General features: G+C 42.3%; 2 protein-coding genes across 4 annotated transcripts; one reads left to right on the top strand and one right to left on the bottom strand.

The window, feature by feature from the left end:
• Positions 1-35: 35 nt before the first annotated feature.
• limk2 (LIM domain kinase 2) lies at positions 36-19,140 on the top strand. Of its 3 annotated transcripts, XR_015100899.1 has the most exons (17): positions 36-227; positions 326-422; positions 8,285-8,420; positions 11,100-11,209; positions 11,718-11,903; positions 12,067-12,241; positions 13,397-13,608; positions 13,711-13,897; positions 13,982-14,068; positions 14,308-14,439; positions 15,205-15,261; positions 15,534-15,599; positions 15,675-15,849; positions 15,932-15,987; positions 16,079-16,236; positions 17,365-17,650; positions 17,918-19,140. XR_015100899.1 is itself a non-coding variant. In XM_086110975.1 (16 exons), exons 1-16 carry the CDS (start codon positions 212-214, stop codon positions 17,579-17,581), a joined length of 2,067 nt encoding a protein of 688 aa, XP_085967101.1. In that variant the 5' UTR covers positions 36-211; the 3' UTR covers positions 17,582-19,140. The 3 variants fall into 3 exon arrangements, 2 of the variants coding, with proteins under 2 accessions (XP_085967101.1, XP_085967102.1); XM_086110975.1 differs by having other exon boundaries at positions 17,365-19,140; XM_086110976.1 differs by having other exon boundaries at positions 37-227; positions 12,136-12,241; positions 17,365-19,140.
• pik3ip1 (phosphoinositide-3-kinase interacting protein 1) lies at positions 19,131-27,998 on the bottom strand. Its single transcript, XM_086110977.1, has 6 exons — positions 27,356-27,998; positions 27,087-27,197; positions 25,636-25,752; positions 24,124-24,312; positions 23,966-24,044; positions 19,131-20,375 (listed from the first exon to the last, which is right to left on the bottom strand). Exons 1-6 carry the CDS (start codon positions 27,456-27,458, stop codon positions 20,159-20,161), a joined length of 816 nt encoding a protein of 271 aa, XP_085967103.1. The 5' UTR covers positions 27,459-27,998; the 3' UTR covers positions 19,131-20,158.

The following is a 27,998-nucleotide window of genomic DNA, read 5'->3' on the forward strand; positions in this document are numbered from 1 at the left end:
TTGGCATTCTCCTGTTTTCAGGTGCTGCTGTTCAGCACTTCCGCTTTCAGGCACAGGAATTCGCAGCCAGTACGACGTCACTCATCCTGCATTTCGGTGTTATTTTTCACCGGGAGCGACGAGTCGCGGAGTGCAATTCCACACGGACGCCGTTTCTCGCAGTATGCAACGCGTGTAAAAGGTTAAAAACGACGCTCGCCTAATTGAGCAGATGGGAGACACAGAAGGTGAGGAATTAGTTCAGCTTCAAGATGCCAAGGGGTGATATATTGTTGCTACTTTAGCACGAAGTTAAGTCGCAGCACTGTTGTTTTGCTTGTTGCAGGTACAGAAGAGTGTTACTGTGCGGGCTGTGGAACAAGAGTCCACGAGCCGTTCCGCATGAAGGTCTTGCAGGACATTTGGCACTACGCCTGCTTCCAGTAAGTCTCTCAGATCAAAACCCCATACATGTCTCACAAGGCACAACTGAGCTGTGCGGGGATGGATCCCAAAGTGGGTTGGCATGAAATGAACGCTTTGTTTTGCATTGACAGTGGCGCTGCTCTTGGTCAACATGTCACTGTTTTGGTTTCGTCACAATCGGCCTTCAGGATAATCGCAGAAGCTTCTGTATCACAGACTAAACAGGAATGGTGAAAGTATGAACTGGCTTTGCTGTTAACACGTAGCGCCCAGTGGTGGATGACATCTGCACTTGTGCAGCAAGCAATTGAATCAAGACTGTTTAGCAGCAGATTTTACCTTAATGACTGACAAAGTGGAGTTGAAGTGGGAGTTGCGGGTTTAACAGGTTACTGTTCCATGAGGAGATACAACATGTAGGCATACCAGTTAGCCTTTGCTCATCCTGTACATGCCAACATAAGCAGTTTGCAAACAGCAAGTAGGTTCCCACTGTGCCATAAGATTGCCTCTGATCATCAGAAAGTGATGACACTTGCCTGCCAAATTGGAGTGTGAGAATTAAGCTCAAGTTAAAGTACAAACACTTCAAAGTAACATTTTACCATTCTTGACACCATATACATAATACTATTATTAAAAATGGGCTTTTTAATTGCTCATGGACATGTGAGTTGCCTTCTGACCCATCCGTCCATTTCTGTCCTTCTTAGTCTCACTTGGGTGGCCCGTAAGCTTGAGTCTAGCCTGGCTCACTTTGGGTGAGAGGCAATGTGAAACTAAACAACCAAGAAAATCGTTTGCGTTTCCTATTTGACTGAATCGTGTTTGGCGATGTGCCCATTGCGTGCGCCGGCTACACACAGATCTCCTACAGACATAGTTTTTCTTTTGGAACCCCCGCACCCCAGCCCGCCACCCCATGATGTCTTTGCGCAACCAAGTTTTTGTTTGGCGGTTAAAAGTCTTTAAAAAAGATTTGATTGAATTTCAAATCATACAAATCTTTGCAATCTATATGGGGTTTTATTTGGTTTTTTTACACTTTCAACCCCTGTCTTTGGCTTTTGAAGACATCTGGATTTTCCAAATCGTCAAAGTGAATGATATCTCTAAACACTGCACACTGTCCTGAAACAACCTCAGATTTTAGTCCTGCCAAACTTTGCCTCTTCAAGATCATACACAACCCTGTCCTTGTTTCAGAGGCCGTGTTCCTCTCACCATTGAGACGCTCCTCCTGCTGCTGCATTACTTTCTAAATCATGATGTCAAGTTGTCTGTAACTTCTCCACTGTTTCTATTTATACACTATTGCGAGATATTAGATGCACGTTTGTGTGGCGGCTGTAGTGTCACGTAGCTAAATGTGCAGCGTTGCATTTAAGTGTAAGAATGGCATCATTCGAATGACACACTTTATTCTAAATTTGTAAACTACAGAGTAATCAGATTGCCAGAGCAAAGCAAGCCAAACATCCTTTGCCTGATGACGCTGCCAACGGACCACCTCCACCTTGTATAACATTCTTATGCGCTGATGTCACTTTTGTTCCAGTCAACCTGGCAGTGTTGAGGCCTATATGTAGTAGCACCCTCCCGCGCTATGTCTGCATTCCTCACCAGCGATTCAGAGATGGGAGTCTGCTGTCTCAAAATTCAGCTCATGAAACCTTTTGTTTGTTTGCTGCAAAGGAAGCTTTGCCTGTTCTTTTGTGCCTCATTGGGAATGGGTGGAATACTTTTTGTCGTGGTTTTTGCTTCCGCCAAACAAGAAGGTTTTGTTTTCGTAGATGCACGTTTGTTCGTTTGTTTGTGTGTAATTTCCAGTTTTCAAATATTATGGATTATTTACTGGTTTGGTCTGCGCAATGTGCAGTGTTGAGGAAAGGGGGGGAGGGGACGCCATACTGCACACAGGTTGATCTCTAGTTGACTGCAGGCTGCAAAGTACGCGCCGCAGGTGATATATATATATATATATATATATATATATATATATATATATATTTGGCAAAGAAAGCCATTGATTGAAAGATGCCAATCGCATTCTTTTGTTCTGAAATTGGCCGATCACGATTGGAGGCTAATCCATTGGAGCACGATTAGTCTGGAGAAACTATTTGAGAGACAACCCACACAGCGGTCACGGCATAAATCATCCTGCCTAAATTCAGCCAAATCAATTTCTCAAATATTCTTTCATGTGAAACTGATTGGTCATTGAGCAAGTGAGGAAAAATTGATGTCACTAACTCGTTGCTAGAAAACAGGGACAGTGTTGATAAAGTCTCAAGTAGATTGCGATCTAAATATGAGTGACGTGACTTCAGCTGTGGGAAGTTGAGCTACTGTAATTGACACCAGACCTCCACTACACAATCCTAGTTGGCAGGATTATTTTGCTCAAAGCAACACTGGCATGGCAACATAAGTGTCGGATTTTTAGAGCATTCACATTCCTTTAAAAGAAATCAAATGTCTGGCCCAGAATAAGCACTCAGCCAGGATGAACCTACATGGTTCAGATTTGGGCATTTTTGAGATCATCTTCCTTTGCTTGTGTCTTTCCTTGTACTCCTCCATTTTATTTACAGCACACATGAAATTTAATTAACCTGTCAAAGCAAATCATGTGTCTCATCTGTTTCATGTTGCTCTGTTAAAATTGGTACCAAAATTGCAAATTGTTTTCACTCTAATGTAGTGGTGCTGTAAGCATTTCCTGTTACTAAATCCCTTTTTAATTGAATAGAACAAAGTTCATTTTGTATTTTCCTGTGCTTCTGATTTCAAACTATATTATCCATCACTTTTTTTGGTTATACTGTATATAATAATTACTGTATTTTCTGGATTATAAATCGCTCCAGAGTATAGCTCGCACCAACCATAAAGTCACATTTTGGGGGGACATTTATTTGATAAAATCCAACACCAAAAACATACATGCCATCTTGAAAGGCAATTTAAATTAAACTAAAATAGCAAACAACACGCTGAATAAGTGTACGATATGCTAACGTTACATGACGCATAAACGACGAACCCAGAATGTGCCTGGTATGTTCAAGTAACATATTGGGAGTTATTCAGATAACTTACTACTATCTTGCTAACAAGTTCACCAAACCATCAATGTCACTCCAAATCACTAAATCCAATGGAATCTTTATCCTCTGTATCACTTTAAAGCAACTCCACCAACTCCGGAGGTAGAAGATGCAGCGCTTCCTCTTCTACGTCTCTTACGTCAGACTCATCGTGGTTTTATCAATACAGGTCTAGAGCGGCCTCTTGCGGTTTAATGTGAAAATAACATGTGAAATGATATACTGTAATAATGTGTTAATAATTTCACCCATAAATCGCTCCAGAGTATAAATCGCACCCCCCAGCCAAACTATGAAAACTGCGACTCATAGTCCAGAAAATACGCTAATGATCAAGCGATGATAGTACATTTATGCGGTTTCATAGTCATAACGGCCCTCTGGGGGAAACCAAAGCTACGCCGGTGGCCTGTGGGAATATTGAGTTTGACACCCCTGATTTAGATGTATATTCCAAGTGACACATATCCATTATGACTATTTACATTCATTGAACACGCGAACAAAATCGAGTACAGTATTTACGTTTCAAGTTTGAATTCTCTTTCAAAGTTTTGTGCTGTGCGTGCTCAGCACCCTTTAAAGGGGGCAAGCTGCAGACACATACTACAAATAAATCACGCTTGTACAGAGCCGCCGCGAGCTGATTTTTACCGCCGGCTCATCCTAAGTGTACCCATATGTGTGCACGTAAACAATCAAGAATGTGGATCTACAGCGAAAGCCGCAGCCAGAGTTTGTGTCCACTCATTCCTGCAGTGGAGGGAAGACAGGGAATTAGCCCTGAAGTGCAGGTCTTCCTGATTCCAGCCTTCAAGTAGCAGACAGAGCTTGGTCTGGCCTGACCATAGTGTTTGAGTTTACACAAAGTCCTTTCAAAGCTAGAATCTTTCCAACTTCATTTTAGGATTAGAGCCTTGTGAATATAAATTGTGTAACCACACTCCCGAGACGTGACTCAACGGAGCACAAAAAGTAAGGACATTTTTGTTTGGTAGATTATTTCTTGGTTGTAACTGAGCTCGGCGATAAATCATCGATCACTGGAAAGCCCATTTATTCCCCTTTTAAATGGTCGTGCATTTGTGAGATGAGCAGCAGAGCTGAGTCTGTTCTTTTTACACCGAGGAATAATTTGCCAAATCTCCAAGCAAATCGCCATCCATGTTTTCGCAGTCTGGGACCCAAGTCTGTCCACAACGCTTGCCGCCACAGAGCGGAGTTTGTCACGGACGTCCTGATCTCAACCCCATTGAAAACTTGGTATCAGTTTGCGCATGCTGTTCGTGCCAGAGTGGCTAACGCAACCACATTGGCTGACTTGTGACAAACACGTTGCCAAAAAAAAAAAAAAATTGCCAAAATGTCTTTTTATTCTCAAACATTCATCATGCAATACACCAAACACGAGTTCATGGTAGTTTGGCATTGTCGGGGATTTTGCTACATTGTCATGCGGGCAACTCACAGTCTGACCTCTGCTGCTCATCCCGCAAATGTATGTTTCTTACAAATGTGGGACCATTGAGTGGAAATAATTAGATTCCCAACTGCCCAGTATAAGATCTGGTGCCAAGAAGCATTGTCCAAACCAAAAAATAATCTACCGAACACACATTTCCTTACTTGCTATGCTTGTACTATTTGTGTACAAGCTATTTTCAAGTGCATTTTTAATGTTAGGGCCCCTTAAAATTGAAATTTCGTGTTGTGGACAAAATGGGACTCTTTCTTGTTTGGACTGCATAACAGGAAGAAAAAAAATAATCTCTTAAAGTGAAAATAAAAAGGTCTTCTACATTTGACACCCCAGAGAAGAGTGTGCTACATTTTGGAGCCGTGAAAATATATCTACTTTAAGCCTCCAGTGGTTGAAATATATCCCACCGGCTCATGGTATGGCTGCTGCAATGTTGTGCTACATAGCGGCCACACCAGCACAAAGCCCCCTGTCCACACGCTGGCTTTCATGTCGGTCAGTTTTCTAAAAATGTACAGTATTTTACCTTGCTTTTTTTTTTGCATTCTCCGAATGACATGCACACATTCATGGGTGACAATGAGGCACTCTACAGCGGCCACAGCAGCCCAAAGCCCTGGGCCAAACACTGGCAGTCAAGTCAGAAAAAATAAAATCAAAAAGCCCCCCCGCTCTTCACTTCTCCTCGAGGGGAATAAAAAAGAATGAATTCCCAAAGGACCTAATTATTCGAAATGGGCATTTGACTAAATTTGCTTGTTTGACTATGTTGTGAGTTTATTACCACAAGAGCGGTTGTTGATATAACTTCCCATAGCTCATGTTCTAATCCTCAAACCACAAACCGGTGAATCAACAACACCTTGACTGACAACAGCCAAGTAATACATTACATTTTGCCCCCATTTTTCTATTCCTTGCTTCTGAACTTAGTCATATTAATTTCAATTATTGACAACTGGAATCCTTCTGTCTGCCTCTGGCTTATATAAGCCAGAGGCAGACATTTAAAAGGTTGTTCAACTATAAGTTATAGTTGAACGACCTTTTTCATGTCACATATTTTTTGTCATATATTGCAATCAAAGGTCACTTGCACTGTTCCTATGTCCACTAGACTGAACTGAATTACACACAGGCGTTTCCTGTCGTATGAATGGAAACACGGTTTAATCACTCATCACGCACAGGAGAAAAATCGTTTTGGAGAACGTTTGCAACAATCCCACACGCTGAGATAAGGATCCCATGAAAGGTGAAACACTTCCTCCCAAAGTCCTCAATGTCACAACTAAAGGTCGCGCTACCTACCACGCCGTCCTTCAAACAAAAGAATACACTCAGCAGGAATGCGGCTCAAGGAAATCAGGAATGTTTACTTTGCAGTGTTTTTGCCGGCTGGACTGTTGCATTGTTCGCCGGAAACCCACCTGAGTTTGTTCTGAGCACCTCCCTGTTATCAGTACGGCTTCAAGGACCTTTCGGTGCAGTTTCATAACGTCGTGTTATGTAATACAAATTTAATGAATGATCATTAGGGGGGGTTTTTTTCTGGAATTTTCTCCACCTAGGAGGTGCTCAAAGTGACAATAGCAGATTAATCAGAGTTTTATTTCTAGCTTAAAAAAGTATTCTTTGCTTTCTATGCTGGGTTTTTTTTCCTGATCAGCGTACATGTAATACATCATGCTCATCTTGAAATGTTTGGATGGGTGGCTTGACTAATTGAGCAAAATGTTACTTGTGCTATGAAGTATTTCATTTTCCATTGTTGAAATAATTGCTGTAGAAAATCGAATTTTTTTTTTGGCCTGCTTAAAATAATTTTACAAATCAAGCTAAAACATGATGGGTAGGCTTTGCGAGGTTTTCCCCATCATCGAGCGTCGCCTCTCCACATTTGTCTCAACAAGGCAGATGCAGTCATACTTGACATTTGTCATGTGTTCAAGAAGGCCTTCCGTGCAGCTTTGATTACTTTCCTGGCATTGACATGGTAGCCTCTCACCCCTTTGCGCACAAAATATTTGTAGTTTAACCATTGCTTTTGTCTTGGGGTGGAGAAGCTTTGTGTTGGGGTTCTTATTATGTTCATGATTTCGCAGTTGTATCACGGTGGGGCGGCAAACATAGAATAACTCGCTCAGACAGAATCAGAGAATGGCGGATGACGAAAGACATAAATAACTTTAATGTCAAGTTTGATGGGTGGACAGGTTGCCCGAAGACCCAATTATCTGTATGCAAGTCATTAAAAAGTACACATTTTCCCCTTGAAGTTATGCCCAAAAAACACTGAAATCAGTCTGTGCCAATGTCAGTTAACATGAATCATTTACGTTGTCCTGGAGCAAGAGGCACGAGGCCAGGAAGGGAAGCTTTGAGTACGCCGTCAGCGGTCTCCCTCTGATTTATCATGTCACACTGCATACTTGGAATGGTTTCACAGGACTCGGATTAGCAAATCAGAGATCCGTTTCAAAATCAGTTGAAGAAGTAGAAAAAGTTTAGGTCGAGTTGAGCAATTATTCTAATTGCAAATCTTATCGTTTCAAGAACTTTTTGAAGATGTGCAATGTTGAAACAACGTAGGCAGCCTTTTGGTAAACTAATCAGAGCGCTCTATAGTCAATTGTTCTTCGGCATCCAAAGTTGCTGCCCAGTTCTGCTTAACCAGTAAATCTTGTTGAACAAAATGTTCACAGTCTGCAGCTGCTTCTCAGTCTGCCCCATTCTGCATTTCACACATTTGGCCTCGAAGTTTGCGATTATAAATGTCCTCTTACTTCAGCCGACGTCGCTCCAGGTCACAAATGGCTCCAATTATTAACTGGAATTTTCAACTTCCACACCTGAATTTGCTTAGATTTTTCAACATCTGCCAGTTAATGCGGCCTTCCTTTCTTTATTTGAAGCCGGGGGTTGCGATACCGGAGCACTTCGACCAAGGCTTGGATTACAAAAGATTTGCACCTTTGACCAAAAGGCTAATGTGGTGGCCCAGATAAAGATGCGCTCTGTAAACAAACCCTCGGTTTCACCGAAATCTCTCTCATGTCAACAACTGCAGACCTCCTTAACAACTACCACTTAATAACTTACTCTCTACAAAAACATTGGCGCGTCACTCTCTCGAGCAGCAAAGTTTGAAGGCGCCAGGGTGCAGTGGCTCCATCGGCCATCGCACTTTCCTTGTTTCATAAAAAACAACTTGGTTTCAAGAGGCTTTTCAAATACATTTCAGACAAAAGCAAAAGGCTGACCAGACCTGTTTTTGTCCTCCCAGGTGCTCTGTGTGCTGCGACCACCTGACTAACTGGTACTATGAGAAGGATGGGAAGTTGTACTGTCGCAAACACTACTGGGAGAGGTTTGGAGAGCTGTGTCACGGATGCTCTCTGCTCATGACCGGACCTGCAATGGTAAATCTGCCACAATCGCCAGACTGTATTCTGACATCCACCTGATTTACTGTGCAGCTCATATCGTATCCAATGCATGTAAGCTTTTCGACAAGCTGTCATCATCTACTCTTCATACTCGCAGTATTTATTTATTGTGCCCTACCCCGACGTGCCGCTATGATGTCCACTTATTTTGCACATCAGTATCATGACGCTGACATACATTCGACTGATTGTATTATTTTCATCTCGTGTGTACAACATTTTATCACAGCAGCAGTTAAAGTGCTTTAGAAACCGAGTTGCGTAATAAGGGACTAACTTCAATTGCCTTGTTTGTATGAGCTGTAGTCTTTTTCCCCTCCTCCGCTACGGTACCTATTTTGTGTTAAGTGTACAAATCAAACTGTAAGACCAATCTAGTGCCCCTTACAGTGCGCTTGGCCACCATCAACCCACGAGCCAACAAATCCCCCCCCCCACCCCCCCCCTCTAATTAGATAATACCTGAACGCCCACAGAGCGTGTCAAAGCGCTCTATGTTCCACTTTCTCCCTTCTACTTTGGATGAATGCGAACACACATTACAAGGCGGGAGAGTGTACGCTTTTCGCGGTGATTCCGTTTACAGACCAGTGATACTTTTACATAGGTTTGCAGCTGAACATGGCAGCCATCCAAACCCATTGGCCAACTAAGTTTCCCCCTTGAGGCCTCATTCTGCACCAAAGTTCTCCACGGTTGACCTACTCCAGAACACAGATCGTGGTTTGGGGGCCCACCTCATGTTCAGTCTCCTGTAGTGAAGCGGCACGGTAGAGTCAACAAAAAAAGCATTTGTGAGCTTTTTTTGTTTGTTGTTAACTACCGTGTTTGGAAAGTTCGTGTAGTGTACTGTTCCTGTATTTATATTGGCCATGCATGTTTACTCAACTGTAGGTAATACAATGCTCTATTTCTGCATATACAAGTAATTCCATTGGAGAAAAATGGCATGCACTGAATTATTGACAAACATGAATAATGACAAAGGAAAAAAAAGATTTTGCATTGCATGAGTGTCTGATGTAGTGGTGAGCGCGCTTCCAGCTTTACATGAAACCACCCTGTTTTTTTGGGGTTTTTTTTTTAATGTGGGGCTGGAAGGAGACACCAATTTGAGGTTCAGCGTTTAGTGGAAAACAGCAGCGTCTAATAGAGCAGAGGTAACTGTTTGAGGAAGTACAGTATGCTGGTTAAGAATAAGCGTCACACCTGGCTAGATACATTTTTCGTGTTAATTACCGTATATTCCGTTATGTTGTTAAATATAGAAGAAGAGTTGTGTCACACTCGTCACGCCGACATCATCCTCTCAGCACTGACTCACAGCTGTACTTACATCTGTAGTTTTTAAAAAGGTGTTTTTATTTTAATACGTAGCGGGAAAACAAATGGCTGTGGTTAAAAAAAATAATCCTGTAGGGCAGGCGCAAACTTGATTGCTCATACAAACAGGTGGAATGGAAGCCGATCTATGACGCGCGCACACCCAGCATTGCTTGTGCCAAAATTGCTGTGCGGTTTATTTTGCACAGTCTGGGGAGGAGTATACAATATGCAAATGGATTAATGTCGCACTTGCAGTGTGATTAATCGCACCCAAGACAAATTGCGATTTTGTGTCTTTCAATAGCGTGTCTGAAAGGCAGGTTCAATCGGCAATGATCTGCATAATCACAAGGAGGTGCAAGCGAGATGAGAGGTGACAGTACTGCTCAGGTCAACATTTTTGACATGCTCCAAACAAAAATAATCTTCTTAAATGTGATTTGTAGCCAGTCACAAGAAGGAGTCATGCCAGAATATGGCTTTTCTTTTCTAAAACTCACTGACACGTTTATCCCCCACGAGCACTTCCACGTCCATAACTTTAAACTTCATTTTGCACTTGCAGTGTTGTGTCTTCTACATTAAAAAGTATTAACCCGTTGCTGCCTGCTGCTCCTTAAGGTTGGAAAAACTAAAGATGAAATGAAAAGCTACTTTCTGCATTTGTTGCTTGTTAAGTAAAAAAAAAAAATGAAAAAGTTAAATCCTGGTCATATGAAGAAAAAAAAAAGACCTGCTTCATGCAGAAACTTGCTAGTCTTTATGGACAGATTGCCTTGAGCTTCAGCGGTATAGAGTCTGGGTTTTTTTTCCTCACTGTAAACGCAATTTCTTCCCCATGCTGCTTTGTTTTGTTGTGTTCCAAAGCAGCCGCAAACTTTTCACTGAGCGACTCTTGACATGACCGTCTCGCAACCATATTTCCTATTTTGACAAGAAAGCGTACTTCCAAACGCTCGAGTATGCGATGATCGTCCTTTTGAAGTGAACACAGATGCATTTGTTCATCTCGCCCGAGAGCAATGAACACCGAAGGGCGCAGCCTCAATTCCAGAAAGATAACAACGTGAACAAGATCGTGCACGTGAGCGATCGCTTTCGGGGGCTTGAAAACGAGACGGAGCATCTCAGTTGTCGACGTGTCGGTGACATCATAGCAGATTCCAGACTGGCTGAAACCGAAGCAGGTGTTGTGCCTGTGTCAGCACTGCCGGCTTGGAAGTTCAACCAAGACGTGACGGAGAACACTTCTTCGATTGGGAGGGAGGAAAAGGAAATACGAATACAACGCAGCAAGAAATTCAACAACACCGTTTGTGTTTCTAGGTGGCTGGAGAACACAAGTATCATCCCGAGTGCTTTGTGTGTCTCAGCTGCAAGGTGGTGATTGAGGACCGGGATACGTACGCCTTAGTGGAGCGCTCTAAACTCTTCTGGTAAGCCGATGTCCACCGCGTCATACAAATTCTCAATATTTGTGATTTGGCATGCTTGCTTTGCTGTGTGTTTTCATTGGGGATATTTCAGTGAATTGCCTTTGTTGAACTAATCTAACGAATTTGGCTGCAATGATAAAGATTTTGGTAAATGAATATATCAAATGATCCTCGTGCATATGTCACTGTCAGTTTTAAAAGAAGAGTGTAAGGGAAGGTTCTCCTTCACCAAAAGCACAATAGAATTCGGATTCCATCCATCCATCGTCCATTTCTCCAAGTTTGGGTCACAGAGACAGCAAGCCGTAAGCCGTCATTTGGATTGTGCCACAATGCAGTATTTCGTAATCTCGTAATGTTTTGCGAACAATTGATTCTATTCAAAGGCGACTTCGCCGTCATTATTAGTCATTTTCCATGACTCCTTCAGCGCCGCTCCCGAGTGCTGCAACTTCAAACAGCAGCCTGTCGGCACGTGTCATCTCGCCCCGTCTGCTTTTGTCTGCAGCGGGAAGTGCTACAAGCAGCTGATCCTCACCCCCATGTTGGAAAAGCGCTCGCATGACTCCGTCCTGGACTCCCTCCCCCACACGGTGACGCTCATCTCAATGCCCTCCGCGGCCAACGGCAAGAGAGGCCTGTCCGTTTCGGTGCTGCGTGACGTCAGTGGCGTGGCGAGTGTCCAAGTCACAGAGTGAGTGACCCTCCGGTTGGGTGCATGTTGTGTGCTTCCTGCTGGGGGGAGTTTTTCCACAGACTTTCTGATCAGCATTTCTTTGTTGTTTTTAATTTGCATCTGCGCTCTTCATAATGTCTCAGCCTTACACTAGTATCAACATACACAATGTTTCCAGCAGGGTCAGAGGGATGCTCATTTCCACCGTGATGAACACATGTCCCTGTATGTGGTGTTGTTTTACGAGCAGGGTCAGAGGGATGCTCATTAGTCCCGAGGTGCGGAATGCCATCCACGTTGGAGACAGGATCCTTGAGATTAATGGTGTTCCGGTGGGGACGCTGCTGGAGGAAGAGGTGATTTTGCACATCTTCCCATCCCAAAAATGTTCAGTCAGAGGCGCGGTCTGTAAATTCTAATTACGTATGAGTTCCACCTCACCGCCACAGAATTTCCCTTTGTTGTTTTCGTGCATCAACAGCAGCTGGGAATTTTGCCATTCCATTCATTCCACCATCATTAATGCATTCTTCAGCAGGGAGAGGATTCTATGAGAAATGAATGCAGTACTTGGGAGTCTTTGAGTTCTCACAGCCTCACTCTCGCATCATTATTGTCACATCAAAACATTTCTCTCGCCGCCTGTGCAGACAACTCCTTCCGCTGCGCTCTCTTTCGACACTTGACAGACATCTGCAGGACATGCACACCATCACATCCAATACAAGAACATTTCTGAAAAATTCTGCCATTACGTAATAATAATGATGATAATGATAATAATAATAATAATAATAATACATTCAAGTTGGAAGTGCCCGTACATCAATAAACAACCATTAAAACAGAATTACTAGATAATAATTAATACATACTTGCCAACCAATATGACGGCATTTTTTTCTTCCCCAAATTGCAGACTTTGTGATTTGAAAATTGCATTGCATTGTCGATTTGAATTGGAATAATCGCTCAGCCCTGTTTTATGTTTTTGGCCTAGTAGTGTTTTTCATACAAATATATACCGTAAGTACTTTAATTATGACTTTACTCCAGAGCATTGTAAACCGAGGAGTCCTGTTTGTTTATTATTGAGTCTGTAATTTGCATTGCTGCAAATGTGCACTCTTTCATATTGTCACCTTCTTAAAATAAGTACCTGTCGTTTATTTTTTCAGAACATGATAAAATAAGCCAAATTCTGATTATATTCCATATGTTAATAATTTCATTTCAGGCCTAGAACTGAGTGATCTTTTTAACTCGGGTTGCAGCCGATTTTAGCGTCATGAGGAAATCTTGAAGGATTTTTGAAAAAATGGCCAAAATTTGACTTTGGTCATTATTTTAAGAGGCTGACGATACGGTGGCTCTCATATTTCGCTGAACTTGCTGGTTCTACTCTGGCACCAGTTAAATTAAAAACCTCTCTGATTGTGATAACCCAACACACTGACATTGTCCGGTATCGATAAAGTCAAAAATGTTGAACAGCCTTTTGATTGATATAGGTGGATGACCTCATTCATCGCACCAGTCAAACATTACAGCTGCTTATCGAATATGACCCGGTGAGGCAACGTTTGGACCGGCTCCGACTGGAAACGTCCAGGAACACGCTGGGAGTGCCGGCGACCTCCCGCATGCGCCTGTCCTCGCCATCAAACGCGGTCCTGGAGAGAACTGAGGTGGAAGACGGCACACTGAAGAGGAGATCTTTGAGGTTCGTCTTGGCCAGGAAAAAAAAAAAAAAAACAGCCACGAGTGTGCAGCTCGCCGCTGTCGCGTAGATCTTATGGAACTGGTCCACCTTGTCCGTTTTCAGGCGCAGTAACAGCATATGCAAGTCCCCTGGACCCAATTCCCCCAACGAGCACCTTTTCATTACCCGAGACATTGGTCGCTCTGAATCTTTGAGGTCGTCCAGTAGCTGCTCTCATCGCATCTTCAGGCCATGTGACCTCATCCACGGCGAGGTTTTGGGAAAAGGCTTCTTTGGACAGGCTATCAAGGTCCCGCCTCTCTCTCTCTCTGAATGAACGACCCCCACCTATCATGAAGTTTCAAGTGCTCTTTTTCTTTTGTTGGGTGGGCAGGTGACTCATAAAGCCACAGGAGAGGTGATGGTGATGAAAGAGCTGCTTCGCTGTGACGAGGAGACCCAGAAAACATTCCTCAAGGAGGTAATGAGTTGCAGTAGGCCTGCGCTTCCTCACGTTCAAAGCGGTGCACTGTGCCGACCTGTAATTTATTCTTCTGCGGAAAGAGCTCCACATGTTTCAACAATGATCTCTTTGTTTTCGTTGCCGTGTGCAGAACTTTATCCACGGTTGTGTTGGTTCGGGAATTTCATGTTTATTTTCTCGTCGGGCACATTTTACCATTAGCTGACCGACGACGCATGATCCATCATCACCTTTAGGTCAAAGTCATGCGGAGCCTGGAGCATCCTCACGTCCTGAAGTTCATCGGTGTACTGTACAAGGACAAGAGACTCAATTTGATTACGGAGTTCATCGAGGGAGGCACCCTGAAGGACTTCATCAGAGACACTGTGGGTTTGAAGTAGGGTTGAAGACTTCAAATTCAAATCAAGATCGCAACGCAATAGAATTCAATGTTCTCATTGCAACGGCTGCAATTTGGCGGGGGGAAGAAAAGCAAGAACCTCTGATTCACTTTGGTCGGTTGGCGGACTTTTGTTATACATATAAAATGTGTATATTTATTTCTCTATTTAGTGTCGAGATAAGTTCGTGCTTGAGAAGTGCAGTCCACGTGTTTTCATGAAAAGTTGAAGTGATAAATTGTTTGCATTATTGTTACGGCCTGATTTGTCATTGATGGATTCCCGCCACACTTGTTTGGTAGAATGTCGTTGTGGTGAATGCTTAAAAGCTGGCAAGCCAAAGTCTTTAGCGAGTTGACTATTCTAATTGAAGTCAATACATAAACTCTCTTTTGATTAATAGTTCACTTGTCTTCTTTTGAGCATATGCCTAACCTATCAGACCAGAACGTTTATGCAGAATAAATCTGAGATTGTAGTTCAGCACTCGTTTTAAGCTCTGATTCACTTCAGAACATGTAGAAGAGCGGAAACAAGGAAGTGAAACAGTTGGGGGTGCTGACCTGAAGTAAACTGTCAGAAGCTTGAATGGGCCCTAGAGGGCTGGCCTGGATGAGGAAAACAGTATTTTTATTTTTTTTATTTTTTAAGAGTTTAGTGTTCTGGTCCAAATGTCAGTTTGATGATGTTCATGCCTATCTTCGACCCTTGTAATTGTATTTTGATTGATCTTGCTTTTTGTCCTACCAGGATCCGTTTCCATGGGAGCAAAGAGTGAGCTTTGCAAAGAGCATCGCGTCTGGCATGGTGAGTAGTAGGCTGATTACACAGACTGATGATATGAGTGAACCATTTGCAGGCCTTAATTGTAATGCAAATGTACCATGCGCTTAAAACTACACTGCGATCATTTCATTGCCATTAGCTCTGTTGCCAATAAAAACCACTGATTCTTGAAACACATTGTAAACTTACTTCAACATGTCCATTTTGTATGTTTAATAGAAACATCCTTGATATGCACATTTTAAGTTATTTCATTGACCCCCCCCCCCCCTCCAAAAATGTCTTGGTCTCAGTCCTATCTTCACTCTATGAGCATCATACACCGAGACCTCAACTCTCACAACTGCCTGGTTAAACTGGTAAGTGGCAAAGTGTCGTAAGCACCCTCCAGTGACAAATTCACAGCATTTGGCTCCAAATGAATCTGTCAATAGGACAACACCGTGGTCGTTGCCGACTTTGGACTGTCGCGACTCATCGTAGAAGAGAAAGTGAAGCCATCACCTGAAAAAAACTCCACCAAGAAGAGGGTGTTCCGACGTTCCGACCGGAAAAAAAGGTATACCGTGGTTGGAAACCCCTACTGGATGGCCCCAGAGATGCTAAATGGTGCGTTGTGCAACAAACTACTGACCTGATGTCTGGAAAGCGCAAGCGATGTTGCTCAGTCTCGTGTTTGATTGGTTTTCAGGTAAACGCTATGATGAAAAGGTGGACATTTTCTCCTATGGAATTGTTCTTTGTGAGGTAAGAATTGAACTTTGAGGTTTAAGTGAAGAATCCTAAAGCTGTGATACTTGTCAATTATGGACCCTCACTCCGATATCCTATGATCCAGATCATCGGAAAGGTCTACGCAGATCCAGAATGTCTCCCCAGAACTCTGGACTTCGGTCTGAACGTGGGAAAGTTTGTGGAGAAGTTCCTCCCTGAAGACTGTCCGCCAGCGTTCTTTCCGCTGGCTGTGGCTTGCTGCGATCTCACACCAGACAACCGGTGAGACCCTTTTGGTGATTTGAAATGCTCAGCCAAAAAGAACAGAGTACATACAATAGTCCTCCTCTATCACTGGGGGTTATGTTACGACCACCTTCGCAATAAGTGTAACCTGCAAGACTGAAATCTCCAATTTAATTACTTAATACGCGTGTTTTTTATAGCATTTACAAGACTTCCTTACACTCTCTAAACACTAGACGTCTCTAAACACTAAAAAATACAGAGAGAGTGAGAGAGCAAGAGCAATACACCAATTCATCAATTTACGTACATTATATTCCGCACTAGAAGGCGGACGGAATAGCATTCCATTTTTTCAAAAGCTGACAGCGCACCTTATAATCAGATGTGCCTTATATACGGATCAATATATTCTGATTTCATGGACGTAGTATTTTAAATGTTCTGGGAAGCAATTTGTTCCAACTTGAGTGGTTGTGAAAGCTCTGTATAAACAAAGCTGTGTTGTAATTGTATTGTATTCCTTTAAAGTAGCTCCATCTAGTGGATGCATAATGCAACCACAGCAACTATTCTATGCGCCTTAGAATGTGGCGCGCCCTAAAGATGAAAACTCTTAAAATACAGTAGGTCATTCGTTGAAGGCGCACCTTATACTCTGAAACGGCTCATAGTGCGGAAAATTGGGTCTATTAAAAAGATCACTGTGTTGTGTCATAAAAGTAAAGTAAGTTGCAATTTCCTCTTGGGTGTTTGAAAGTTCTTTCTTCTGTATCGTCAAATAGTATTTCCAAAATGAAAACATTTAAAATTATTGATGAAACTCATTGACAAAGTTCAAAACAAATGATGTTTTTACTAAAAATTATACACCAGTTAGTTTTACTTTTATAAACATAAAGTATAGTTTCAGTTATTGGTAGTTATATTTTTTAAGGACTAGTTTTTAACCATTGATGTTTATTTTAATTCTTGAATGAATTTTTTTTTTTCCCAATTGCACAAGTACTTTTAGTTATTTCATTCGATTTTGTTAACTATCATGACCTTAGTTGTGGACTAGAGCAGAGAATGTGATCGATGTGAAATTTTAAAAGAGCAGAGCTGTTCATATGATCGAGTTGGACTTTTTCACCTCTAACCCCTTTGCGCTTCCCTTTGTAGTCCACCGTTCCAGAAGCTGGAGGACTGCTTCAAAGCTCTGTCCCTCAACCAGGAGCTGGGCATCCCTCTCCCATCCGAATTAGACGAACTCCATCAAAGTCTGAGTCGACTCCACTGGCCCAAAGATGGTTCCTCCCCAGCGCCAAGCCCAGATGAGCCGCAATCCCCCAAAGTGGCCTCCCCAGACTGCTCTGGGACATCAGACAATGGCACTTAGTACCCGCCCTCTTTTTCGAGCCATGTAACCCCTCTGACCTGCTGCACCAATAACACGAAACAGCGAGAGGTAAGCTGTGCCGCAGCCACGTGAGGACCCAGAAAGCGTGCTGGGCTGCTCTCGTTTCAGTGTGCAAGTGGAGGCTGCCTTTCAACAGCTATTACCTTTTACTTTTTAATGCACACGGGTCTCCTTGTAATGTGTACGGTGCAGAAATGCTAAATACATGTTCCTTTGGTCTGTTTCCAAACGGAAATTCCGCCTTGGTTCTCGCGTCAGGTTGAAACCATACCTGTTTTTTCTGCCATTGTGTAAAATTCGATGTTTGCCCAGCAGAGGGCGTCCTCGTTCCACTGATGCTGTCTTTCCCTGTCTTGAGGAAACAAACAGCAAGCAGGACCAAAGGGTGCGGCAGCAACAGTTGAATTCCTCGACCAGGAGGACTGTTTTGATTTCACTACTCATTCACGTTACATGCAAGGTTGTTGCTAGATATTTGCACTTTTTAACCTTTTTGTAGCAATTTCTCACAAGTTGCGTTCATGTTTTGTGTTGTCAAATTCTCACCCTTGTCATGTTCTCCATACACCTGCTGCTTTTGCTTTTCAAAAAGGGCTTGTTGAAACACACTGATCTTAAAAACCTGTTTTTCTACAGAAGAACTGGATTGCTTTGTAATTTTTCACATCCATTTGAATAATATGTAGATATTGTACATATTGCTCAATGAGAGGTCTTTTTTTTTTTATAAAGGAAACTTTTAGATTTTAGACATTTCAATTCACTGTGGATGTTGATTTGCTTTCTAGTTAACTGTTCTAGTAGCGTCAAGGTACTGACAACTAATTTTTACCACTGATATTTAAGAATCAAAAGGGGTTCCGAAGTAAACACTCACGCAACAGATTATTTTAGCTATTCGCTAGTTTGACGATTGAATTTTAGCTCATTGTAGTCAGTGTTTTTTAATGAGCAAAATAAAAACGTTCTTACAAGAGCCCCAAACACTCACGATGACGATGTGTTCACACACATTTTGAGACTTGGATAAGTTATGTGGACACTAACACCCGTGTTACTATTTTTATATTTAACTCGCAAATACTGTGATGTTCTTTGTGTCTCGAGCTTTATACATGTTGGAGTACACAAAAAATCAGACATTCCTATTAGTTCAGTGGTGTTGGTCGTTATTGATAGTTTTAAATGCGATACTTGGGATGACCGCTGACTCGTTTCCATTCCTAAAGTTGTGTATTTATTTATCTTTACCAATGAGGAAATGTTTCACTAAATGACTGTTTTGTTGGCGAATATCTGCAGTGGTTCTAGATTCTTCTGATGATTGTATATTTGTTGATAAATGTGTTTGTACTAAATTTTCACATATCTTTTTACCAATTTAAAGAAAAGATTACTCCAAAAGCGATGACTTCGCGGGCGGCTCAAATGTGTAGTTAGTATAGAATGACCAGCAGGGGGAGTTCAAGGTTTCCATGTTGAGTAATCGTTCAATCTGTATGAATTTCCATGAATGAAATTAAACATACCAGTTTCCACCTTTGTTTTTTATTTCAGTCTCACTGAAAAGCAAACACTCTTACAAATACAAGCACTTAATGTCAATGCAACTGCATTTAGTATGTCTGTTTGGTGAAGACAATAAGTCAGGACACAAAACAATTGAACAGCAGTAATCAAAGACTCCTGTGATGCTGCAGACAGGGCGTGTTGATGAATTGTATTTATGATGCAAACACGCATCTGGGAGAGCACGTTGAATGGACGGTGTTGATGTCACAAACGGCATGTGAGTACAATGTCAGCAGGCCCCTGCAGCAGCCGTGAGCTTACAAGGGCGGGACTTTGTGTTCTGCCGGTGCCCGCTGCGTGCGCTGCGGGCAGTGTTATGCCATCCAGAGGACCAACTCAAATGCCACACATGCTTCCTGAGAGAAACGTATTTCCTGCCACTCCTTAACCTGTGGAACTAAAGCACATCTTTCTCTCTCAAAGTGCATTCGCCAGGTAGAGTGCTAAGGCATTTCTGGGTGGGAAAGACTTTTTGTTTTCTGTGGGCTTTTTTTTTTTTTTTTTTTTTGCTCCACTCATCCTACCTTTTGAGGGGGATGCTTATTTTTACACGCATGCCCAACGTTTGTACAAATCTATATACATTATATGTAGGGTTCTCCCTCGGCACAGCCAGCGGGTCAAAGCACATTGCAATTCATCACATATTCATCAGGAGAGAGTCCACTTTCTCCGCATAGTATGTACAAAAGGTTACAAATGATGCCCATGCTTCCTGTCAACGGCCTCATCTCACACAGTTATAACACTGACAAAGTCTCTGGTACTCCTAATTAAGAGGGCAGGCAACCAGCTTATTTTTTGGCTTTCAAATATATCAAAATACACATCAAACGGCTCCCTCGCCTTATGTCCTTATTTGTCTCACGTAGGCAAAAATAAAAGGAAACGGGACGTGGCATCAGTCTTCAGATCAAACTGCTTCTGGACACCAAACGGTCATGAGGGTCATTTTGGTCCACTAGATTATTCATAAATCCTGATTCACGCACCGGGAGTGCCCGCTTGCTGGCCCATGAGGAGATCCTCGCCCTCCGCCTCCCCCTGGACCGGGGTGGTCTCGTGCTCGGCCGTCACCACAATGGTGTTCTCGTCGACCAGCTCGCACGTGGGGTTGGAGAAGGCTGACAGGGGGAGGGTGATCCTCTGCATCTCACGCTCGTACACTCGCTGCTCGTGCTGCTTCTTCAGGTCTCGGCCCCTGGACAAGCACACAGAGTGTCATTATATTGACTTGATCCGTTTTCTTCAAACAGCAAGGATAACGATTCAAGTTTTCAGGACATTTGTTCTTGTTTCAAATTGAGTGGTGCATGGACATACAAGTGCTATTTGGTGGCACTGAACACAACTAACTTCACAACAAGCAGCGGTTTGGCAGAAAGTGAACACGTTATATTGCTACTCTCAGCTGAACGTGACTGTCAAACTAAATATAAAACAGAATTACACATTGTGTATTTAAAACAATCACATCAATAGATCAGGTTAGTGCTAAGAAGGGAAATGCCAAAGATAGGCTAACAAGTAGCACCTGTGTTGCGGTGTTATAACACTTAGGCAACGGCTTTTGAACACAATCTGTGGAGGAACACATTGACAAGATAAAAATACTGCATATATTATTCATCCTCTTCAAAGAAGACCTAATATTGCAGCAGCTTACAACAGAGCTGAGATTCACCTCCATGTGCTGTGGATCAGTATGTCTGTGTTACACTGCCCCCTAGTTGACAAAGTTCACACACCAGAAGGAGCAGCACCATTTCCACTGAATTGAAGCAAAAACAAAAAACATCTTAATTTTTTTTTTAATTTGTCATGACTGTATGGTTGTGGTTTAATGTATTTTTTATTAGTACAGTGCTATTGTTCCAATAAAAAAAAAAATTTAATTGTTGGATTTTTTTGGGGGTAGGAAGCTGGAAAGGATTGATGGCATTTCGATTCATTTCAATAGGGAAAGATTATTCTGACATTTGAGTGTTTTGAGTTAGAAGTATGATCATATCTCAAAGCCCCGCTGTACAGTAGTTCTTTTTCGCAGCTTCAAAACACGTAGTTCAAATTGCACTCCAGTTGAGCTAGTTTTTCAAGATGTTAGTGTACAAAATGGATCTAGTGTACAATAACTGCAGTCCGTGTTGCCAAGTTCACAACTTTTCTAACGGTTTTTATGACTATCTTTAAAAGAGGAGCAACTTCAATTCCTGCAAAGATGGACAAACCATGGGCGGAGCCGTATTACACTGTTTGCCATATGACGACAAAGTCCGATGGTTTGCACTGCAGAATCAATCGCGCTGAATCCTGCGAAAGACGATTCGCAAAAGGAATGATTTAGAGACAAGTTGGAAACGTCTGAGCTGAGGAATTTGCCTCCAAGCTATCCGCACAACTCTGTATGAGAAAAGAGAGAGAGAGAGACGGAGGGGGTGCACGTAGATCGCCTGATACATACAGTAATTATGCTGTTTTTAATTGCAAACTCTCACCAGAAATCCCGCCTTGCTCAGGGCAAAGTTGGTCTGTACATTAGTGCAAAAAAAAAATATATATATATATACACAGGTATATATACGGTATATATATATACTGTATATATATATATATATATATATATATAAATTAGTGATAGTTTTAAAGGGCTTCATTTAAATACTGTACAGCCCAAGGCAAGGCAGACATGTGTCTATTTGTGAGCCTCAGATAAACTGCTGTGATGTGGCTTGAGCGGAAACAGTGGCAGATGGTGAACGGGACAAGCTGGCATGAGTCGTCTATTTTGAGACTGAGCCATGTTTGTACTGATCAATAGCAAAACGAGACAGGTACTGTTATACTCAACTTGTTTCTCTTCTGGCCATTCATTTTCTACCAGCTGGCTTTTGAGTAAGAGGATGGGTACACCCTGGACTGGTCGCCAGCCAATCGCAGAGCAGAACCAAACAATCATTTACAACTGTGGACTCCTCAATGTTCAATGAACTTAACATGCATGCATTGGAAATGGAAGCCGTTGTACCAGGAGAAAACCCGCGAAAAAAGACTGCACAGGACTTTTGACTGTGAGACGCATGCAACCCTGCTTGGTTGTTGAGTTATTTGCACTGTGTCTGTGACATCAGAAAGACAAGGGTCATGCTGTTCTTGCACATAAAACCCAAGATGTAACATTCTTCTCCTAATTAATCACCCTCTTAGAAAAGAAATACACAGCTTATCCGACAAGCAACACGTTGTGCTCTAGACTTCACGGCAACAAACGTCTCCTCCACATTACCATCTTTACTAAGAAGCTGAAATGAAAAAGCTTTAAAAAAAAAGAAATTTCATTTCCTGCCATCTCCCCGCAACATGTTCTTTCTGGAATGGCGTGCAAATGTGCAACAACACAGACAATTAGAGTGGAATGTGCAAGAACACATGATGCCCCGCAACACACACCACCATTAAAGCGAGTGTGCAATGTAATGGACGCTGACCAATGCAAAGCTGAAAGCTGAAAAAAAAAAAGAAAAGAAAAAAGCCATTTTACTTCTGTAACTTGAACTGTTGCCTCTAGCAATGAAATACACTCTCACATGTGCACACACGCACAAATGAAACACTTAACACTCTTCTTTCACCGGGGGGGGGGGGGGGGGGGGGTCGACAAAATACTTTTTTCTGTAGATTTGATAACATGCAGTCATTTCTCCCAAAAGTCGAAGCAATTTTGCTTTTTGTGAAAAGAAAAATCCATTGATGCCAACATTTTCTTTTACTGTTGTGACACCTCCAACATCTGAACAGTGGTTTCATTTTATAAACCAGCTAAACAACATTTACAGGGCATCCACTCTTTTTTGGGGAACTTTTCCAGGGCTCTTTCATCTGTTACAGTACAAGTCAAGTTATCACAACACACACACACACACACACACACACACACACACACACACACACACACACACACACAGCTTTGGAGAAGTGTTAGTTTCTAAAATTGTACCTTATATTTTGTACATTTAAACAGATTGCTTCAATGTTACCAAATTGGCTCCGAAAATAAAAAACAACAAAAAAAAATTAAGCTCAGCAAATCAATTCACAACATTCACCCAAATAGAGAGGTTCAAAAGAACGACTATGAAGAGATCTCACTTGGATGTTAACATTTACAAAGTAAATCAGAACGATGGAACGCGGCCAATTGACTAATGAGACGCTGATGGGTTGGAGAGTCCAACGTCCATGCTAGCACCTGTGGCACTGCTAAAGTTGGCTAGCCCGGGTGCAAAACACTCGCTAAAAAAAAATTCATGAAAAGTCAGAGCTCTGCTGTATAAACACAGTATTTTCATCAAGCTGAACTCCGACTGAAGTTTTTTTTTTCGTCCGCATATTTTCTGTTTCTGCTGGCAGGCAATGGAGCAAGTACGAAATACTGAGTGCCCAATAAGACTACCTGTTACCAGTCACTAACCGTTGTCATGGTCGCTACGGCTCTACTGAAACCAGAGATGTATCTCATTCCAGAGCGCACACCCAAAAGGGACAGCATGCTCACTACAGCTCTCTGTCGCTCAACAACGGAGACAGAGAAAGACCTCAGTCTCGGCAAACAGCGCAACAGCAACACTCTTGAACTGAAAGTCAGCAGTGTTGGCGTTTCCTCCTCGGTCGATTACACTTTTTTTTTTGGTTTGAGTATCTGTACTTCTACTTCAGTACAGAACGCAAGTACTTTTGCCACCTCTCTGTTCTTGTTTTTTTTTTTTTTTTTGATGCGCTTGTTCATGCACTGACCTTTTGTAGAAGTAGCCAAACGTGATGCCCGCCCCAAGAACGATGATAACCACCATCATGATGATGCCGAGGGCGTAGCCTAAAAAGCGCATCAAGCGAACGGCAAGTTAGAGTCTATAAAAGTCATCGTGCATATTTTCAGGAGGCTATATACATACCAAGCGTCCCCAGATCCTTTTTCTTTTTGGGTCCGGTGTGGACCCGCTGGCTGATTCCCATCACTGGCTGCACGCCGGCGGCTTCTCCCAAAGATGAGCGCGTCTTTGACGGGAGATCGGTATTTGGGTCAAGAGTGGCCCCTGTTGGGCCGTCCGACTCCGACTCTGGTGCGTTGGTGGACGTGAGCTCTGGAACACAATGAAGCAGCATCACTGTTAATGACTTTTAAAGCTTGGAGCTTTGCCAACGTATCATCACATTAGCCAAAACAGTCAGTCGGGATTGCTTTGTGAGATTGTTAGGAAAGGTACATCTCGTTAATTTATGGAGACAGCTTAATGGGTTTTATTGAATATGCTCTGTCGAATTCATTATCAAGCAAGTACCGTGGAACCAAGGACTGCCTTTACAGAATTTGATTTCTCCCACATAACACTAAATGTTTTTTGCCCTAATATCATCACGTGAAAAGTATCAAGGACGTATAGTATCATTCGTATTTTGTAAATATAGTTTTGTCATCTCCAATGTATCACAGTTCATTGTTCACAGCCACAAAAAAAAAGATGCTCACCTATTATGCATATGTCTGGAACATGTCCTCTGTGATAAACTGGGCTTCACTGTTTAAGTTTACATCTTGATATTGTTGTATAATGTGTAGAGAAAAATGAGGCACTTTGTGTGAAATTTGAATTGAGGGTTACGCCATATCATAATGTGCGTGTTTTTTTTGGTTACTGTTGTTCCAATATTGAGACCACAGATGCCAGGGCAGAAAGAGATCCTGCTCTTGTTGAGCGCAACAACGGCAAAACATGTGGAAAATGATCTTTTGAAAGGAAGCAGCGATCATAAAACTGCTCCGCATGCTCATAAGCAACAGAAGGTTTGGCCTCCACGTCTGCGCTTCATTATTTTCCCACATCACCCATTTCCTTTGCAAGCACAAGTCAGCTGTTTACAAAGTTGACTTTTAGAAGTGTATGATATCATCAAGTGGAGCAGCCTATACGGTTCTGTCTCCAAGGTGAGAAGGCCACCGTCTACCAATGAGGGACAGTGTGAGGCATGGCAAAGAAAAAAAAAAAAAAAAAAAGAAAACGAGTCGAGCAAGTGGGCTTTTTTAACACAAACCTGTGGTCGCTGTGTTATTGTTTATCTGAGCCAGGAAGAAAATAAAGGGTAAATTAGACTCAACGGAGATTTAACCAAGTGACCTACTACTGAGGAGGGCGGAGGGAAATCTTATTTTCTTGCACTTGGATTATTTGGAACGAGAACCAGCGATCCATCAAAGTTTTAACCCACACTGCCAATTTTTCTGGGCTGACAAACAAAAATGTTTTGGGAGCTGCGCAAAAATGTCATCTTGCTTCTCCAGAACATAACTCACTTTGAAGCACGTTTGCAAATCGAGCAAGCTTTTTTTATGTTGCTGATGTTTTGTTTTTGTTTTTAGGGAATTTTCCATGATTTCCAGTTCTCAAGGAAAGGAGGTTAGAAGTCACCTTGGCATTGCTCGATGGAACAGAACTGCTTCTGAACGATCCCATCAGGGGCCGCAATGTAGCACCAAGGCCGCTCTGAGGAGTCCGGATTTCTGCAGTAATTGTGATCTCCCACACCTATATTAGGAAGGAGTAAAACAGCGCAGGTCTCTTACTGAGGCCCTCATTTGAACCGACACACACACACACACACACACACACACACACACACACACACACACACACACACACACACACACACACACACACACACACTTGTCCAGCTGTGGCTGCCCAGCACTGGACTCATTAATCATTCACACAACTTCATCACACAACAATGAGCAAGCCGCCATGGGGACAAAGACAAGAAGAAGCAAAATCATAAACATACTGTTATGGACAGCCATTCTAGCATTTATTCGATACCCATCTTAAGGTTCATGTATTAGTATACGGCAGGAGTTGGCAACCCAAAATGTTGGAAGAGCCATATAGGACAAAAAAAAAAAAAAAAAAAAAAAAAAAACGAAAAACAAATACCTGTATGTCTGGAGCGGCAAAAAAATAAAAGCCTTCTATAAAACGTACAATGAAGGAAACACATGCTGTATGCATGTAGGAGACTGGACTGTCTCAGAATTGTTTCTGTTATTAATTTCTTTGTTGTGTGTTCACAAACACCCCGATATAATTTATTTTGTGATTTACTCGCTTGATTTTTTGCTTTGGTGCATTGTTTTTCGCTTTTCTTAGTGTCAGCGAAGTGATCATTAATTTCCGTTTTTTCAGAGGCTGTCTTTGAACGGCTCTTGAGTTGAATGAGAAGAGAGACGGACGCAGACGTGTCTGTGTTTATCGAGACTGTTAAAAGCATAAATAAAGTGTACGTTTTAAAAAACGAACATCACAGCTCTCCTTTTTCGGGGCTGCAACATGTATCTATATCTATTTGAGCTATATTAGCCTACTATCAAAATATTTTTCCATTTTCAAACATTTTTATAAAGCTCCAGGGAGCCACTAGATGTCGCTAAAGAGCCGCATGCGGCTCTGGAGCCGCGTGTTGCTGACCCCCGGTATACGGTCTCTTCTTCCAGTAATGTTTAGGAACAGACTATTAACAGAATCGATTTACAACAAATGTAGGAGAGCAAAGTTGTTCAACTAGGGTTAAGAAATGTTATACAGTTGTGGGGAGGGAAAACATCCGAGTACATACTGTACATGTATCAATTGAGACACAGTTGTTACACTGTACTTTCCGTGCTACTGGTGCACTGCACCGAATGGTCGTATAAACTAGCATGTACTAAGATGACGATCAAGAATATCGAATAAATGCCAAAACGGCTCTCCATGCACTTTGCATTGCATACAGACTGATTTCAGTCTTGGTAATAACACTTTAAAATCAGATGCATTATTTTCATGTAATCTATTTAACCAAATTAAACATTAGATACGTTTACCTGTGTGAGGATCATACTGTGTGGACGTGTCGGTCCAATTTAGACAAGTCAGGCCTGAGGAGGAACTCGCCTTATCTCCTCTGTAACTCACTCCATTGGAATCAATGCACTCTGCAGAATAACAAAAAACAGGCAGACATTATAATTGAAACGGGCTGGGAAAGAAGCTTTGGGCTGAGATTGAATGGTATTTGGATTTAAAAGAAAAAAAAGAAATGAAAGACAATGTCAACAGTGTCAAAAAAAACAACAACGTGTCGACTATTTACCTTTTTGGTCTGCATTTAAAAAGCTGCCGTCCACGAAGGCTGCGCTGAGGAAAACAATGTGCAAAGAAAGAAACATCTTGCAGGGATGACGAACTGAATCCATTTCTCTAGATAGTTTTTTTATGAGCCTAAAGAGAAAGAGCCTGTGCTGAGGGCAACAGACACACTGCTCCTCTCGATGAAAGTCTCAGCCCTTGTTTTTGCCAAAAAGACGAGCTCCCCTTTCTTCGTAAACAGCCTTCGGCTGGAGGAGGAGCCGCGTGAGGAGCGAGCAGCAACAGCAGCAGAAAAAAACCACACCTCCAGGTCCTAAAGCCTTTACTGCGTTCACAAATACGTTCACGCGATTTACCCGACATACGCGGTTTCCAGATTACAAACGGTGGCAATGAGCCACTTTAGCGCAGCTGCGGACGAATATATTGTCATGCAGCAGAAGAGGACACGCTCAGAATCGATTACTGTCAAACCAGCTGTTTTTCATTTTAATTACAAATTTTCATGGTCTAGAAGTGTTTCCGTGTTATTTATTGTAATCATGACATTTCGAGGTTACAAAACGTGTCTACAGAACTAGTTTGCGCAGCGGACTAACAATGGGACGTCACGCGGCACAAGAAACACGCTCAGTTACAGCCAAACT

This window comes from Hippocampus guttulatus, chromosome 5 (genome assembly GCF_054856545.1).
Source record: "Hippocampus guttulatus isolate MCC_2025c chromosome 5, RoL_Hgut_1.0, whole genome shotgun sequence".
NCBI lineage: Eukaryota > Metazoa > Chordata > Actinopteri > Syngnathiformes > Syngnathidae > Hippocampus > Hippocampus guttulatus.